This window comes from Oncorhynchus kisutch, linkage group LG7 (genome assembly GCF_002021735.2).
Source record: "Oncorhynchus kisutch isolate 150728-3 linkage group LG7, Okis_V2, whole genome shotgun sequence".
NCBI lineage: Eukaryota > Metazoa > Chordata > Actinopteri > Salmoniformes > Salmonidae > Oncorhynchus > Oncorhynchus kisutch.
In genome coordinates this window covers 36,069,400-36,087,755 of record NC_034180.2, presented here as the reverse complement: position 1 = coordinate 36,087,755, position 18,356 = coordinate 36,069,400, and the positions used below count along the sequence as shown (strand labels likewise).

The 18,356-nt window shown below is 41.5% G+C and overlaps 1 protein-coding gene across 4 annotated transcripts; it reads left to right on the top strand.

The window, feature by feature from the left end:
- The first annotated feature begins 544 nt into the window (after nt 1-544).
- Nucleotides 545-10,985, top strand: LOC109894560 (KH domain-containing, RNA-binding, signal transduction-associated protein 1-like). Of its 4 annotated transcripts, none has more exons than XM_031829026.1 (11): nt 561-904; nt 3,274-3,401; nt 5,558-5,674; nt 6,014-6,160; nt 6,331-6,470; nt 6,561-6,825; nt 7,486-7,562; nt 7,717-7,775; nt 7,992-8,163; nt 9,958-10,025; nt 10,451-10,985. In XM_031829026.1, the coding sequence occupies exons 1-9, from the start codon at nt 745-747 to the stop codon at nt 8,096-8,098; spliced, it is 1,200 nt and encodes a 399-aa protein (XP_031684886.1). In that variant the 5' UTR covers nt 561-744; the 3' UTR covers nt 8,099-8,163; nt 9,958-10,025; nt 10,451-10,985. The 4 variants fall into 4 exon arrangements, with proteins under 4 accessions (XP_031684885.1, XP_020343730.1, XP_031684886.1 ...); XM_031829024.1 differs by having other exon boundaries at nt 6,328-6,470; XM_031829025.1 differs by having other exon boundaries at nt 545-904; nt 6,328-6,470; nt 7,992-10,025; nt 10,451-10,977.
- The last annotated feature ends 7,371 nt before the right edge of the window (nt 10,986-18,356 follow it).

Here is an 18,356-nt window from a genome sequence, read left to right as displayed (position 1 = left end):
ATACATTAAAAAAACTCCCGTAGACGTAACTTTGCAGTGAAGCGATATAAAGGGACTTAATCATTCATCCGACCACCAGAGGGAGGCAAATACCCGTTCATTCGACAGAGGACACAGACAGAGACATAGGAAAGTCTGGATGGTTGTCTTCTGAATTATAAAACGGTGGGAAATCTATAAAACAAGTAATGTAAACATATACATATATGTTTAAGTAATTCTAGTGCCTGATTTCGGGGACTGTCAGTTTGAGGTTAACTAACTAATATTCTGCCTAAGAAGATCTGTGATTTTTTTTTAACTAACAAGGATGCACTTAGCCTTCTGCAAAGAGTTGTTCAGTTAGGTATCAGCTAATAAAACGTTGTTTTCCCTGTACAGGCCAACCACAAATTAGGGCACAAACAACAAAATAAGTAGCTTCTATTCTTGCTTTCTTGACATAAATCTTCGGCAAAATTTGAACTTTGCCGACTCACTGGCCATCAACTAAAAAACACTGCCTCTTTAAATCCACTAGGCAGCCTCGTTTCCGATTTATAAAACATGTGACGTAATTGTTTTTTGTTGCACAAGAAGAACGTCGTCTGTTCTACCAACCTCTTTTGTTCACAGCCCGCTCTCGGTTACCGCTAAAATACGGACAACGTGTATCTAGCTAGTTACCGGGGAATAACATAAAGCTAGTAAACGTCATACAGTGTGTTGTTTTGGGGTACTGCCGACTGCTTTGAAACTAAGTGAATGAAAGCTTTGCAGAACGTGAGCGACATGAGTTCCGACGCTAAGCCCGAGCCTAAAAAAGGCAAAATGGAGAATGAAAGCAAATATCTCCCCGAGCTTCTGGCAGAAAAAGACAGCCTGGATTCGTCATTTACTCACGCAATGAAACTGATATCTGCAGGTAATAGATCACAAATATTTTGGTTGAAATGCACATTCGCAGTGACTCCTGAATTTGTTTGTTAGTTATTGTAGGCTCTCTGGGGTAACGTTAGTTGAAAGAATGACGATGGCTAGCTAACGTACTGTAGCTACGTTAGCTAGTAGTCAAACCGTTCTGGTTTGTAACGTTAACCCACTGCACAAATTATTTGTTAAACGTTGACATCTCGTTAATATTTATCATAAATTAAACGGCTTTGGTTAAACACACCGCTCTATACTGTATAGTCATGTTTTATTTTTAAGTATTCCCTTGGACAATGGTTGATATGGAAAGAGGCATGTTGGCACGAGGTTCTAAGGTAGAGGCATGGCACCAAGTGGGGGGTGTCGTGATGTAACTAACGTTAACGGGATAATCTACCCCAAACCACTGATTTCTGTGATTTATTGTGTAAAGTAACAATTGAACGATGTTTTTTATATAAGCTTGGTAGCAGCATGTGAACATCTCTATGGCAGGGCTGGGCCATAATTTTGTCTAGAGGACCACATGGGGATTAAAAAATATCCAGAGGGCTGCACCGATGTTCTCATTCTTCCGGAACAATGTGCATTTAAAAAAAAAAAACCTCCGGCCAGATTGAATGTTGCTGAGGCAACATATAGTTGGCGCTAGATCTGCACATCTGGGATTGTGCATTCCCGGTAATACGCGTGTAGACCCGCTCAGACATAAAGCATCCTTCATTCAGACTGCAAGGCATACTTTCCCTCAGCCATCTAATGGCGAACCACAGGGGAAAAACGGGAAACGTGTATCGCCTTCATTAAACACAATTGCCCCCACCTTCAGCCAAGGGTGTGCAATATCCTAAATTGTCTGAAAATAGTGGGGAAGTTGTTTTAAGACAGTACACATCCCTGCCATTTTTTCCGACTGCTCGCAAATTGGGCTTCTGAGGCACTGCATCTCAACGTTAGAGGCGGCACTACAGACACTGGTTCGATCCCTGGCTGTATCACAACTGGCCGTGGCTTGCAGTTTTTGTTTGGAACAGTAGCTAGTTGGCTGACATTATACAAAATGTGGCTGCTTATTTCTTAGTGCTGTAAAAATGTGTAGTTAACGAAACTTAGTAGCTATCACTTTTTTTTTCTCAACTTAGTTAACCATGACTGGTTGTCTCACCTAGAATGAATGCACTTAACTGTAAGCTGCTTTGAATAAGGGAGTCTACTAAATGACTTATGTAAATCAGGCATTTACAGTTCGATTCCTGAATTTCTGGCAGATATTTGAAATTGATAGTAGACACCAGCTAGTGTGCACATCTGCAATTTGATATCTGCTGCAAAGTTAGTGTACAATTCTTTAGGCAGGAAATTGTTACGCATGTTGGGACCTTAGCCATGACATTGCTGGCAAAGTGTCAGACCAGGTTATAAACGGCTTCATCCTGCTGCAGTGCTAGTTAACTGCGTTATCGCAGCGTGCCTCACCCCTAGCACCAATTTCTACCAGACAGTTCCCCATTACCTGTCTGTCTCAAACTAAACAGGAGTGTGCATTACAAGTTTGGATTCTACAGTCTGATCAGCCATTTTTGTTAATTATGTCAAATTAATGGTGTCTCTGCTTCTTGAGACTCACCTTAACAGCCCCACTGCACCCCATTGTAACAATTACAGCATCAGGGTTGAAGAACAAAGGCCAACTTGTCATTTTCAGTAGGATTTTGAGGCCTGTTTGCCAGTTCTGAGGCTTTCATAATTATACGGGTGTTTATCTAGTGAGCGGAGCTCAGTTTCCCCATAATGTTTTGGGATGTTGGTGGTTGTGCAATGTCTAATGCCTGCAGCATTTCACTGTTGGGGCATCTGTTGTAGAGGATTAGAGACCCATTGTCACACAACTGTCTGTTCTATGCCAGTTGTCTGAGGAAATGCAGGTGCTAAAATGTAAAAAAAAATCATTAAAATCCAGACAAATATTTACACAAGAAGCAATCTAATATCACACAGTCAAAACTCTCCGTCGTTGAGTTAAGTTCACCATTCTGCGATTCTCACTGTTAATAAACATCGGGCGTTTCAACACAATGGCTCTTTATGGCATCATTTGATCTGATCAGTCAATGCCAATTTTTTTTTCTAAAGTAATCTATCATTTCAATCAGTTGGCTTTTGTCGTGACTCCAGGATGTTCTCTAGTAGGGCAATGCTCAGATGTCGCTACTTTAGTTATTTATACTTGGATTTGACCAAGCTCTGATAATTGCTTGTGAATTATGAACATTTCATGAAGCACTTGCAATACGTTCAATCATTATCAATGGTACAGTAATGATTTAGTCAAACTAAAAACCCATGTTTTCCTGTCTGTAGAGATTGAAAGGATTCAGAAAGGAGAGTCAAAGAAAGAGGCAGAAAGAGAAACATACTTGGACCTGTTTACCACAAAGAACATCAAGGTCAAAGAACGTGTGCTAATTCCCGTCAAGCAGTACCCAAGGGTGAGTAAAGTTTTTTTTTTCTTGGTCTCCATCGAAAGTCTGTTAAAAAAAAATCCCCTCAATCCTTAGCCTAACATCTGAAAGATTTATGATAGAATCATCCAGTTTGGGCCATTGTGTGTAAAATGTGATTACTTTTTGGGAGGGGGGGCATAATTACACATTTGTAGACTGCAGAAAGCCCAAACGGATATAATATTGTACTAGAACATAATCTCAAACCTTGTTTGTATATGGTTACATACACTCAATGACCAGTTCACTAGGTACACCCATCTAGTAGCGGGTCGGATCGCACTTTACCTCCTGAACAGCTGGAATTCTTCAGGGCATGGATACGTTGCTCAGTTGTCAAGGGACCTAACGTGTGCCAGGAAAACATTTCTTACACCATTGCCACCAGGCCGGTACTGTTGACACCAGGCAGGGTGGGGCCATAGACTCATGCTCAATTGTCCACTGTTGGTGATTGCGTGCCCACTGGAGCCGCTTCTTGTTTTTAGCTGATAGGAGTGGAACCCAGTGTGGTCGTCTGCTGCAATAGCCCATCTGAGACAAGGACTGATGAGTTGTGTGTTCTGAGATGCCATTCTGCGCACCACTTTTGTACTGCGCTCTTTGTGGCCCTCCTGTTAGCTTGCGGATTCTTACCATTCTCCTTCAACCTCCCATCAACAAGCTGTCTTTGCCCACAGGACTGCCGCTGACTGGATGTTTTCCAGTCAGCGGAAAGCACGCTTTCTCACCATTCTCGGTAAACCCTGGACACGGTTGTATGTGAAAATAGCAGGAGGCTGGACTTTTCTGAGATGCTGGAACCAGCGCAGATGGCACTGACTATTATACGACACAAAGTTGCTTAGGTCACTCGCTTTGTCCATTCTAACGTTCAATAGAACAGTAACTGCATGCCTGTCTGCCTGCTTTATATAGCAGGCCATGTGACTCACTCCGTAGGTGTGAACTGTTTTCATGAATTTGGTGGTGTACCTTAACTGGCCACTGGTGTACCTTAACTGGTGTATATCTCTATGCATGGGAATAATTTAGAAATTTCCAAAATTGAAATCACTTGGCGCTGGTTTCATGTCGTCGTCCCCCCCCCGTTTGCTCAGAACTTGAAAAGCCAAATAAAATTGTCCGCCAGTGGGGCAACCCTGCTCTACTTCGTCTGGCTCTCCTTTACTGTCAAGGGACTCGTCACTGACGTGGAATGAACTTCCACCCCTCAGGGTTTTCAGTGACCAACTTTAATGGATATGACTGCATGTAGTGGAATGATGCTTTTTAATTTCAGGGGAGTGAAGTAGAAATGGTATGTCACAGTGCTCATTCAGACATGCAGAATAAAGACATCCGCATCATTCCATTCTGGAACTTCGTGCATATATTATGACTATGACATGTCTCTTTGTTGGTGATTGGTCAACAATGGGGATTGTTCAATGAAGTGTTGTCATTTGTGCAAATTTTCACTTGAGAAATACCAAACATCTTAGTTGGCTGTCAAATTTGAAGATCTCTTCTGCAAAAATGTCAATAAATGACAGATTGAGTTATGGTGAATTAATCTATTTCGAGGATGTGTTTACTGGCTATTGCGTTTCAAGATGGACAAGTGGTACTATTGTCATTTTGCAAGCTTGCTCATTCACCTAGCAGAATTTGGCTGACACGTGCAAGGCTTAAGGCGTCTAGATATGAATTAATACAAAATGGCCCACATAAATGGGCAATTGCAGAAAGAGCGGTGTTGGTTTGACCATCTGATAATTCAAATTCATTCATCTTAATTTCGGTGTGCTGTAACAGCTCTCATATCTACCGCCATTAAACATGGACCGATCTCAGTCTCCTCGGCAGGCTCTCGCCCTCTTTTTCATTTGAGTAAGGAAAAAGGGGTTAGGAGAAACCAAATGGCCCTAGCTATCACGTTAGAGTGCCTGAGTGACAAATTAATCTATTAATGTTAATGACTGTCTCGGGCAGCAGACTGACTGTCCCAGAGCTAGGGTGGGAAAGGCGTGCATCACACTATAGGTTGGATAGGCTGTGCTACGATATCTTCCTCAGCCTAGCAACACATATGACTCTGAATTAAAGAATCTGCATCAACAGAGGCTATTTGTCATCTCTTTTCAAATTATTTTTTTCAGTTCAACTTTGTTGGTAAGATTCTGGGACCCCAGGGGAACACGATCAAGCGACTCCAGGAGGAAACAGGAGCAAAGATCTCTGTGTTGGGCAAAGGTTCCATGAGAGACAAGGCGAAGGTAAGAATGTCCAGAGGAGCTGAACATTTAGCAATCAAATGTGTATTTGGGAAATCTACTGAGTAGCATTGGACTTAATTTAAGCAATAAGGCCCGAGGGGTTGTGAAATATGACCAACAGCCAGGGGCTGTTCTTAGGCACGACGCAACGCGCTGCGCTTTGACAGTCCTTAGCTGTGGTATATTGGCCATACATCACAAACCCCTGAGGTGTCTTATTGCTATTATAAACTGATTACCAATGTGATTAAAGCATTAAAAAGGTTTTGCCATGCCCGTGGTATACGGCTTTCAGGGCTCGAACCACCTAGTTTATGTAATTTTGTATGTTAATTTCAGGAGGAAGAGCTGAGAAAGGGCGGTGAGCCCAAATATGCTCATCTGGGCATGGAACTGCATGTCTTCATAGAGGTGTTTGCCCCCATACCTGAGGCATACCTGCGCATGGCTCATGCAATGGACGAGGTCAAGAAGTTCCTCATCCCTGTAAGTATCCCAGAGAGCATCCTGCTTCAGCCACAGACATTTTAAAGTTGTGATCTATGGGTTGATTTATGATGGCTTAGCAATGGCCCATGATTTTCCATGCTGCTGCCATGTTCTAATCACGGACCTGCCATGTTAATGTAGCTCCTACTTTCTTTACTTATAAGCAGGACACCATGGATGGTATCTGCCAGGATCAGTTCATGGAGATTGGCTACCTAAATGGAGGTCAGGACTCACAATCCAGGGGAAGAGGGGGCCCCCCAGGCAGGGGCAGGGGAGCACCCCCACCCAACTCTGCAGGAGCCAGGTAGGATTCAGTGCCTTTGGCAACCCCTTATTTTACAAGACCACAATCTTTCCAACTTTAAATTTACAAATATATTTTGTTTTTCTTCAGGGGGCGAGGAATGCCACCTCGTGGAGGAGCCCCTCGTGGTGGAGCTTCCCGAGGAGGGCCACCCAGGGGTGGGTCCACCAGAGGGGCTCCAGCTGGTCGGGGTGGACCCCCCTCCACACCCGCTAGAGGAGGCACAGCTCAACGTTCCAGACCCCCCGCACAAGGGACGCAAAGGATGCTCCCGTCCCCAGCCCACTCCCACCAGCAGCACCATCAGCAGCACCAACATGCGCAACCACCCAAGGCTGAGGCCTATGATGAATATGTACGTCAAACCACTCAATTGTTAAGTCATTGTGTTGTGTACCTAGTCTCTTTCAGAACTAAAGAGGAGCTGTCAGTTTAAGGTCGTATTTATTATAGGTCTTTTTATCACGGCTGACATGTCACCTCTTCATTCACGGTTAGCTACCATTGATTTTTTTCTACACTAGATCACTGATAGGGGGTGCTGTGTTGAATCAACTGCCTCCATCTTGGCATTCCTAACATTGTAAAATATTTTGGGCGCAATAAATTAAATTATTGATGTCTACATTTGTTTTTGCCACTTGTTCTTTTGTACACCTTGGTGCATATATGAGCTTAACATTTTAAAAAAATCCTTGCATTTTAATTTTCGGGTTGGTAATATTACAGACCCCACAAACTTAAATACAGCTGCTTGTGTCTTGAGAATTGATTGCACTACTGTAAAATCCCATTTATTAAGGAGGATTGCTCCTACTGGGGAGTGCAGCTGACCGTTTGCTTCAGTCTCAATGCCCAATGTATAGCATCAGCAATCCAGGGTTTATAGAAATCATTGGTATCAGCCCAATGGAACCTTTCTAGTACACTTGAGGTGTTTGTTCTGACATTACTCTAGCGTTGTACATGTACCGTGTCATTCTGTGGTTAATTGCTTATGTTGTCTTTTCCCCAGCCTGCCTACGAAGAAAGCTATGCTGAGCCTGCATATGAAGGTTATGACAGTTATTACAGTCAACAACCTCCACAAGCGTAAGTTTCTATCTCATAGTATAATGGTTCATTGTGAGTTTTTAAACAATGAAGTGGCCAATCCTCAGGACAGTGTAGGAGTGCAGACATTTCCTCTCACAATATTCAATGTAGTGTCAAAATGGTGGAAGACTGTTTGACCTTCTCTTCTCAGGGATACAGAGTACTATGACTATGGACATGGAGAGGCTCAGGAGGCCTTTGAACCCTATGGTAAGATGATAGTAAATTAATGGTGGTGAAAGTTGGTATAACCAATGTTCTTATTTTCACATACATTCTCAGATATTGAAATGACATAATTGGGCCAAACTGGTCATCTGTCAATGTTTTGTACTGAATGAATTGACCATCGCTCTTTATTGCCACACTGCGTGTATCCAATCATTGACCTTTGTTTGGGACTTTTGTGTGCATTTTCTCTCGTAGCCCAGGACGATTGGGAGGGTTCGTGGCCCACCACTGGAGGCAAAGCCCCTCCTGCAAGGCAGGATAAGCGGGGGTCCTACAGAGAGCATCCATACGGAAGATACTGAACGGCTCTGGTAGAGGGTTGCCCTGGCAACTGTCTCCCGTTGTAAATCACTTTTAACTCTCTGAAGTAATTTCCCTCTTTTTCTTTAATTTTTAAAAAATGGTTTGAGAGCAGGGTAATTGGATGTGTCGCATCGAGTGGGCGTTGCAAGCAAATGCAAGGATTTTGATAAAACGTTTCATTCAATGTTTGTTTCCACTGCATCTGAGTTAAGATCTCATTTAATGGTTGCTTGAAGATTGAAAAAAACAAACAAAAAAAACAACTTGATACCTTGTGTAGTTTAATGTTCAAAAATGTTATTTCAGTTTGTCTGTCATGAGAGGATTCAGTGGCAGTTGCAGACTCATTTAGGCTGCATTTCAAAAGTATTTTTAGCTAATAAACTTGATCAATGACGTCAATGTAACATCGGCAACTTAGAATGAATGGGGAAGAACCTAAATACATTTCTGGACAATTTTTTTTGTATAATCAAAAATTCCATAGGTTCAATTTTTTTTATTTTTTTTATTGAGTTTTGAAATCCATCTTATTAGACACTTGAGACGGTCTGTCCTAAAATATCTCGAGTAAATTTCAATTTGACTTGATTGTGTAGTACATTCTACTATAGATATATTTTGCGATTGGCTTACTTTAGTCTACATCTTATTGGGCTGACTGATGGAAATTCTGGTGAATTACTCTATTTTGTGTCCTACCAAGATTTGGACATGGTCTTTATGTAAGAACTGCAGCCAACTCAATATTATGTACATAAACTAAGGACAATTGTATTGCTATCTAAAGTTGTGCAGTCTCCAAAATGCATAGTGCTATATGTGTACTCTTGCCTAAATAGGATACTAAATATATCCACAAATGTTTTGCTGCAGTGCGTTGTATCAATAAAGCCTCATTTGTTTTTGTTTTTTATCCAACTAAACCTGGTATTTTGCTTTTGTTGTATAGTAATGCCTTCCACTAATAAAACTGATCCTCATTTTGAGGTTCTTCACAAAACTCGAAAACAATCACCAGATTATTGCATGTATATAGAAGACAAAAGCAACCAAAAAGAACATTGCTCTATTTTGATAAAGAGCACATCCTCTTCATCTCTCTCTTTAATAGAGGATCTAGAAGAGACCCATTATGTCACGTAAAATAACAATGGTTCCTTAAGGTAATGTATTTCCAAATACTTCGCCTGACAATGATAGTGCCTGGACTTGTATTATTTGAAGTCAATTGTTACGACAGCCCACTTCCTCAAGCTTCCAATGATCCATGTATTTTTAGTCATTTGAAATAACTGATTTTCAACAGTATTTCAAGTCAAGCTTGCGGGATTCTTACTTGACTTTAATAAAACCAGCCAGCATGACTTTGCATCAAAGAAAAATATCGCAGGGGAGAGGATGCTAAAAGCCTAAAGATCACGTCAAGAAGGTAAAACAAACCCCAACTGTCATTTGTTAGATATTTTTTTGTCTTATGCACAAAATGCTAGAACCTGCTAGTCATCCAAAACCAGTTGTCCAAAAATACATACCTGCATAATATGCTATGATGACCTGTTTCAAACAAAATAGCTGTACGAAATTATTAGAAATGATTGTAATGCAACTCTTGCTAAAATTGAAAACAGTTAATGGTCCAATCATTTCAACTGCCCTCCCTGGCTTTTTTTTGTTTGGTATTTTTAGAATAATGTTAAAATAATTCAATAAGTCGTGGTTATAAAGACTTACAACCTCCGCTTGAGTTGCATGACATTTGCAGTGAAATATTAGTCTTGCATGAATGATCGTTTTCAAGTACATGTTAGTTGTCAACAGCACTTGCGCAGGGGTCTCATTGTATTTCTGTCCCCAGGTATTCCGAGTAAGTCCCTCTCTGGGTTTGAGAAAGGCATCGGACTTGAGCTGAATAAAGTCCTCTGGGTAAGTTGTCCATTACTCTTCAGCAATGTCATGGAATTTGACTGGCTAAAGCTGCTATAGTATTTTAGGTTTTACTATTACTTAAATTGAGGAAAACTGATGGAACGATGAGTGAACAAAATCTGCCATCCACCTGAGTATTCCTCATTTTGCGTGTGCTTGTTGAAGTTGGCCAGAAAGCTCCTAGTCCTCTTCACAACTAACTGCAATGTTTTTGTAATGGACCCTCAAGCTGAATTTTGTCAGGGTCTTTACCAGCTGTAGTAGAAGATCAAACCAGTGTTGTGACAAAGTACTTACTGCTAGACTGGAGGAAGGCGGGTAGAAATGTTGGTGATCTCCAATTTTGTTCTCAATCAGGTTTTGGGAAGTGCTCTGTTTTTAGTTGTGCAACAGGGTGACTTGTGAATTCATCATTTCAACAGGTATAATCCAGTGAAAGGCCTTGAAGACTGCACAGGTAACTTAAGCCTGGCAGCCCCATGTTTTGTTTGGGGTTTAACTGTCAGGATTGCCACAAGGCTTTTCTTACACAAGATATGCCCATCAGTTTGCTATAAATGAGGATGTGTGTTCGCTCCAGCACTTATGGATAATGGCACATGGCTGCTTAATGTCTGCAAGTCTCCAGAGAAAGAACATGAGGCTTACAGTGCATTCAACTTGAGAGGATGAAGTAAATGCACTGGTTCCTGACAAAGCAGCTTGGAGTAAAAGGAACTGAGTTGTATTCTGGGAAATGATGCAGACAATTACATTGATAGAAGGCACAATCTGCAATATCAAAACTTATCTACCCCCTAAAATTATAATTGCTACATTTCCTTGACTTTATTTTTTACCTTGTTTTACTTGTTTTTTGTGATTGTAAAATTGTAGTTGCCTCAGGAAGGTCTTGAATCATTTCTGTGCAGAATAACTTTCCTTTCTTAAATAAATCCAAATATTCTGATTAAGCTATCTTTTTGTCAAATTATGTTTTACATTTTAGTCATTTAGCAGATACTTATCCAGAGCAATTTCCATGAGCAATTGGGGTTCAGTGCTCTGTTCAATGGCATATTGACTGACTTTTCAGTCTGCTCAGATTCAAACCAGCAAACTAGGTCACTGGCCCAATGGGCTCAACCTGCTGCTTTGAGGCTCGTATACAAGGTCAACCCTTCAGCTGCCTCCCTTATTTATACTGATAGAAAATATAAACGCAACCCTTTTACTGATTTACAGGAAATCAATCAATTTAAATATTCATTAGGCCCTAATCTATGGATTTCACATGACGGGGTAGAGGCGCAGCCATGGGAGTGCATTGTCCCACCCGCTTGGGAGCCAGGGCTGGATGTGGAGGTCCTGGGCTGCCGTGGTTACATGTGTTCTGGGGTTGAGGCCGGTTGGACATACTGCCAAATTCTAAAAAAATAATTTGAGGCTTATGGTAGAGAAATTAACAACTGGCAACAGCTCTGTTGGACATTCCTGCATTCATCATGCCAATTGCACACTCCCTCAACTTGAGAGACTCTGGCATTGTGTTGTGACAACTGCACATTTTAGAGGCCTGATGCCTTTTATTGTCCCCAGTGCAAGGTGTACCAGTGTATTGATCATGCTGTTAATCAGCTTCTTGATATTCCACACCTGTCAGGTGACTGGATTATTCTGTGATCTTGTATTTCAGCTCATGAAACCAACACTTTACACGTTTTATTTTTGTTCAGTATAAATATAAACTTGGTTACTCAACATTGACTACACAGCTCTTGTATCATGCTCCCTTGTCCCATCTATTTTCTCACTCTAAAAAAAATAAACAGCATCTTTCTGTGGACCAGGTATCTAATGGCAGTATTGTGAGAGCAGCTGCTCTGGTCTGGTTTCTCTTTCAAGCTCTCACTTCCCTCCACTGTCTTATGCTGGGAGATGTCTGGCCCCATTCTGTCAGGAGGATGTGAAGGCTGAATATTGACAAAGGCAAAGCAGTGGGAAGTAGGGGTGCTCAGAAACACAAAATATTTTTCACAATTAGTGCACTGGGTATTAATTAGTATTATCGGAACGATATAAACGTCTAGAGCAGGCAATTTTTTTCCAACACCTCCACTTTGGCAAGAAAGGTAGTTGTATCATTTAAGAACAGTATCTTGCAGGATCCAATACTTTGAATTGTAAGAGTTGTTGCCCTCTGCGGTTGTCATTCAAATAGTCAAGAACGAACACAGTCCTGTGCCAAGTTATGGGCAAAGACGCAACTTCCATATAAAATGTAATATTTTTCTTGACGATATAACATGGAAAACAACCGCTAATTTGTACAGTATTAATGTATCCTTACAAACCACTTAATGTACATTTATATTACTGTATTGTACATAGGCTGGTCATTAGGTTTGTACCTGTATAATTTATCACCAGGAAGAGGAAACCATGTACAATACAGTAATTGAGTACATTGAACAAGTGGTTTGTGATATCAGGCTCAGTTGGTAGCTCATGGCGCTTACAATGTTAGGGTAATGGGTTCGATTCCCACGGCAGACCAGTATATGAAAATGTATACACTCCCTTTTTAGTATGCGCAACACGAAAAAAAAAATGAGCGTATTCCTTTATCGTTGGCTTTTCTAAAATGTTTGGTAATCGACTAGGAATGCATTGAAGATCGACCGGTTGGTGACCACTGAGGATATACGTAGTTTACCGTAGGATTCAAATATCGAGCGGGCACGAAATGGCGCTTGAGTCGAGAGAAGAAATGTGGTCGAGCGAGCAGAGTACGGGTGCCGCAAGCGCTGGCCAGCGTTGTGCGCGAAAATTAAACTTGAGTTTGTGATCGAGCAGAACTGCATTTCTGCACGCAGTAGCCTTACATTAATTTGAGAGTAGAAGTGTTTGCCTGAAGTTCTTACTACATGTTATTAAGACTCAAATTATCGCACTCACAAATAAGGAGCGTCCCCACACGAATGCATTTTCTTCACCTCACCAATTTTTCAGTTTGCGCTCAAATTTATTTTGCGCTCGCAACTGCTTACTATATAAATGTATATCGGAGGAAATGCTAGCCAATGAACGTAAGTCTACTGAAACGCGATTGGTCAGTTTTTTTGGGGGGGGTACCAATCACGACTTGAGTGCTCTCATCGGATTTTGGACAGTGAAAGATTGCCGAGAGTGGTGCCTTTATGTCCCCAGGATATATCACTTATTTAGTGTAAAATGTGGATTCCAAAAGGCCTTAGTAATTACATATTTAAAATCTTTCATTGTTTTATAGTCCTAGTTAAATACAATATTTGCAGAGAGAATTTATTTAATTTAAGATTTTCAGTGTGTCCCTATCCACTTTCCACACTGTTAGTTTGCAGAGTCTGTGGATGAGTAGTGCAGAATGCAAAGTCCATGGAGGAGAGGATGGTTGGTGAGGACCACAGCACAAGAAACTGTTCAGGTGACGGTAGGTTTTGGTCGTGATTGATCTGAACCGTTTGCCAAGGAAGGGGAGGTGAACTGGGTCGGTGGTGATCTTTCCTGCATGCTTCCTTGCCCTGCAGTTGTGCAGAACCTTGATGGAGGGCAGGTGGCAGGCAATGACCCTCAGCAGACCGGACAATCCGTTACAGTGATGGAAGAGATAAGGATGGACTTGATGGTAATTTAGAACTGAATCAGTACACCACATTCAAAAGAGGGCTGAGGACAAAACAACACCATACATTCACCAAACATTGCACTGAGGAACAGATTTTTAATAGTAATTGTCTGACTGGGAACAACCGTTGTCTATAAATTACAGAATCCAGAATTATTTGTTTGGCATTGGACGTTTTATTTAATACAGTCAGTAATTACATAGGGATTAAGTGATGACTTGGGCTGTATATTATTTAAATTGGGTTTTTGTGTTCACTCCAGTGTATTGGTAAGGGCACAGATGACAGACAGGTAAGATTCCAGTTGAGGTGGTTTGATAACATTGAAAATGCACATGCACTGGGTATGTAGTCTGGATGGGCTAAGGCACTTAGTGGTTTGGCATCTTCCTTCAACCAAAGTAAGTGTGTGTGGTCTGCAAGTAAAGAGAGCTAAAGATACAATAGTGAATGACAGATTACAATCTCCAATTCACATCTCTTATAAACAATGTGCATGGCTTTAACATGAATATGATGACAATGCTATACTGGGCCATACAGCGCAATAAAATGTGACTGTGACTGCACTAATTTGAGATCAAAGGGGTGCTGCAGCACGTGTACTACAAAGAATAGTACCATCTTCAGTAAAGGGCTACAATTGCACAATTAACTTGAAAACCTCTAAACTGTGAAATACGATGTAAAACAGTGGTGATTTTAGCATGCAAATCATGGAGGGGCAAAAAAAATAAAACAATAAGTGGGATGCATGCCAGCAGAGCCACTACACAACACTAAACAATACATTAATTGCACTATAACAGTGCCCACAAACTGTTAGGGCCTACATAAAGCTGTCCCAATATCTTACCACTGCTGCACCTCGTTATCAGCGGAGCTTTGTCTGGCAGCAGTTCATTCAGCCTCATTTACTGCCTTTAAAAAAACATAGCTGATATGTATTTTTTCTTTATTTAACTAGGCAAGAACAAATTCTTATTTTCAATGACAGCCTAGGAACAGTGGTTTAACTGCCTGTTAAGGGGTGAACGACAGATTTGTACCTTGTCAGCTCGGGGGTTTGAACTTGCAACCTTCCGGTTACTAGTCCAACGCTCTAACCACTAGGCTACGCTGCTGCCCCATGGCTGACTTGCTTAAACAAATGTGGTTTCTAATGACAATTGAGATGTACAAACTATAGCATGAGGGGACAACAAGCGAATAAGAGGCCATCTGTAATTTCAATTAAGACTAATGAGTGAGCTAGGATGGACATAGTCAATATAATTATTTGTTTAGCACTTTTGAAATGTACATCAACAGAATTCAGAACATGGACTGTTCTTAAAGTGCTCTCCCTGTACACCAAGTCAGAACTGTATGTTAAATAAAGGGGGCATATAAGCAGACAATGAAAGCTCTTAAAATATTCAATGATTACATTTCTCTAAAACAGGTTATAGGCTACATGTGTACCACTAAATCAGAACAGTAGACGAAATTAAGAGGGGTAAATAGACATTGTTAGGGTGAGGCACATGGGATACTAATGGCTTACTACACAACATACACTTAGTAATACTTTCTTAGCTACAGTATACATATCTCCCTGACAAATTACATAATTTATGCAGCAGCATATAATACATTTTTGCACTCTCCTTGTGCTGTGCTCACTTGAACAGGAAGGTGGCACGGCAGTCCTTCGTGGTCAAATTTTATCATCAAAGTCTGGCATTCTCTGGATTTATGGTGCTTTCAAGACAACTGGTAACTCGGAAAAAACAAGGTTGAATAACGATTCCGTCATTGATCTTCAGGTCGTAGCTCCAGAAAGAAGCCTGAGTTCCCTATTTTACCATTTCGAGTTGGATGACCATTCAAAATGTATTTCTCAGTTGGAGCTTGTTTTTTTTCTCAGAATTCCCAGTTAACTTGACTTCAGTGAGTTCAAGACTGCAGTTCTGGGTTAAAAGTTGTTTTGAGCTTCATTGTATCCCTGATAATTTGGTCAGATAACCGTGTGTGTCTGTGTGTACAGTAGGTGACATGTCCATGATTGCTATCTAGTAACTATAGTTATGCTAGGTAATGGTTTGGCTTATCATGTTCATGTCTATGTAGAAGAAGACTGTAGGAGGAAGTGGTGAGGACTCAGGGACAGGTATGAGAGAGAAGGGCAGAGAAAGAGAAGAAGAGGTCTAGGTCAGCAGCCTTGGCGCTTCTGCCACATTCTTTCTTTTCTGGATCCATTTATTGTGCCTAGGGCAACGAGTGGCAATTTTACAGCCAGACCCTCTACTACGTCATCCACAAGTGTTGTCACCACCGGTGCATCCATGACGTCCAGGGGCCATTTGTTTGTTTAGCTGTGTTATGGCTATTATTTTCTTTTTTTCAGAGACACACACACCACCTTCAATAGTTTAATAAATTTTTAAGACATTTTTACAGCACACATTCCTGTCATGTTCTTTCCTGTACTTAATATCTCATTTAGACTTCATCTGCTTATTTCTTCCCTACACCTTTGCCGATCTAAGACAAGATGAAAGTAAAAACACATTCTCTTTTTAATTAGTTCCACCTGTATTTTGTCAGGCCAGTGAACATGGTGGTAAACTGTACTATTTGTATGGACCCTAGGTTAGCCTTTTCCTTTTATCATACTAACTGTATGTCGTATAACCTTAATTAGTGCTCCCGCTCATCTGATGTACCATGCCAGGTGTGTATAATACTGACATTAATGGGAGAGGGAAGGGGTTAAGATGTGGTCTTTACTCCCAAATGTCACTTAAATATAACTTCCAAATGAAGAGAGACAATGATACATAAAGTAATCTGGGGGAAAAATGCAATTTTATGGACAATGGTGGATGGTTCTTAAAAGAGCTGTTTCACTCCACGGCATACTGCCATAGGACTTCACCTGCTGGCGATAAGAAGCCGGTGGTCAGCTTCTCCCTCACCTGGAGTGCCTGTCTGGGGGCGTTGTTGGCACCTGCCCGGGTGACATCAGGTAGGTGACCATTTGGCGTGACCATTTGGTGTGCCCATCTCCATCCGGAGTGGCTCCTGGAATGACCTCCGCAGGTAGTTGTGGAGAACACATATGGCCTTCACGCAGGCATTGACATTAGAGGGGCTGAGACCAAGCACTCTCCGATACATTCTCCACCGGGCTGCCAGAATCCCAAAGGCACATTCAGTAACTAACTTTGTCCTGGACAGTCATTTGGTAAAGATCCTTACAGGCTTTGGCGATGGCAGCTGGCATCCAGCGTAGAGCCTTATGAGGTTGGTTCTCAAAGGGAAGGGTTGGTCGCCGACGAAGACGTGGGGAACGAGTCCCAGGTTTCCCTTCAATGGAGCCAAGACAGTTGGGGAAGTTCTACCTCTCCAGGAACTCGGCAGCAATGGCCCTCCAGTCTTCCTCCTTGGGGACAGGCATGTATTCACCAACCAGACAGTCCCAAATGGCTTGTGCCACAGAGGGGACAGTGTGTCACGACTTCCGCTGAAGTCGGTCCCTCTCCTTGTTCGGACGGTGTTCGACGGTTGACATCACCGGTCTTCTAGCCATCGCCGATCCACCTTTCATTTTCCATTTGTTTTGTCTTGTTTTCCCACACACCTGGTATTCATTCCCTCATTACATGTTGTGTATTTAACCCTCTGTTCCCCCCATGTCTGTGTGTGTAATTGTTTGTCAGGTTGTCACTCTTCTGGCTGGTTTGCGCGGGTTCTATTTTACACCCATGCTTTTTGACAGCCTGTACTTTGTACCTTGTTATTTTGTACTTCGTGCTGCCTCACCTGTTCTAAGGGCATTTGTTTTTGTGACGCGGTTGCGTTCTATTCATATATTGCCTCAGTATAGTGCCTTGTCCACTCATCTCTGCTCTCCTGCGCCTGACTTCCAATGCTACACCCACACCTTGACACAATGCCTGCCACCGTGGACCGACCAACTCGGAAGCTGAATCTGATGGTCCTGTAGGAGTCCCCTGTCGCCAAGAATCTGAAATATAATTATCAATATTGTTTGTAACTTGAATTATATCTACTCATATAGCTACCTCATTACTGTTTATTATGCTCTACTAATTATATTGTAACCATCATTAACAATGCCTTGAAACAGTACAATTCAGTCCATGACTATATCATTAAACTGTAGCACAGGTCAACTCTACTCTTAGAAAGAATGGTACTATCTACTTAAAAAGGTTCTCCGGCTGTCCCAGGTAGTACCCTTTTTGGTTTCAGGTAGAACCCTTTTGGTTCCAAGTAGAAACCTATTGGGTTCCATGTATAACCTTTTCGCCGAAGGGTTATACCTGGAACCAGAATGGGGAAAGCAGAAGGACACTTTTGGAACCTTTTTCTCCAAGAATGTATGTGAGTCCAATAAGAATGTAATGAATGACTGTAACTGTCTTGAACAACAATGGGTCCTGGAGAAGACTAGCCTACCTTCATCAGGGCAGAAGGCACCTTTATTTTCATTTGGTAACATTGCATAATTTAAAAATGATTATAAACCAACTTTGGGAAAAGTTATAGGCCTAATGAACATTCTGTAAAAGTGCATCTGATCAAATAGAGACTATTAACTAGAGAGCCCTTTATCTAGCTAGGTTGCACATAAAAAAACATTTCAAATATCAATCAATTATGGTATCAAAGG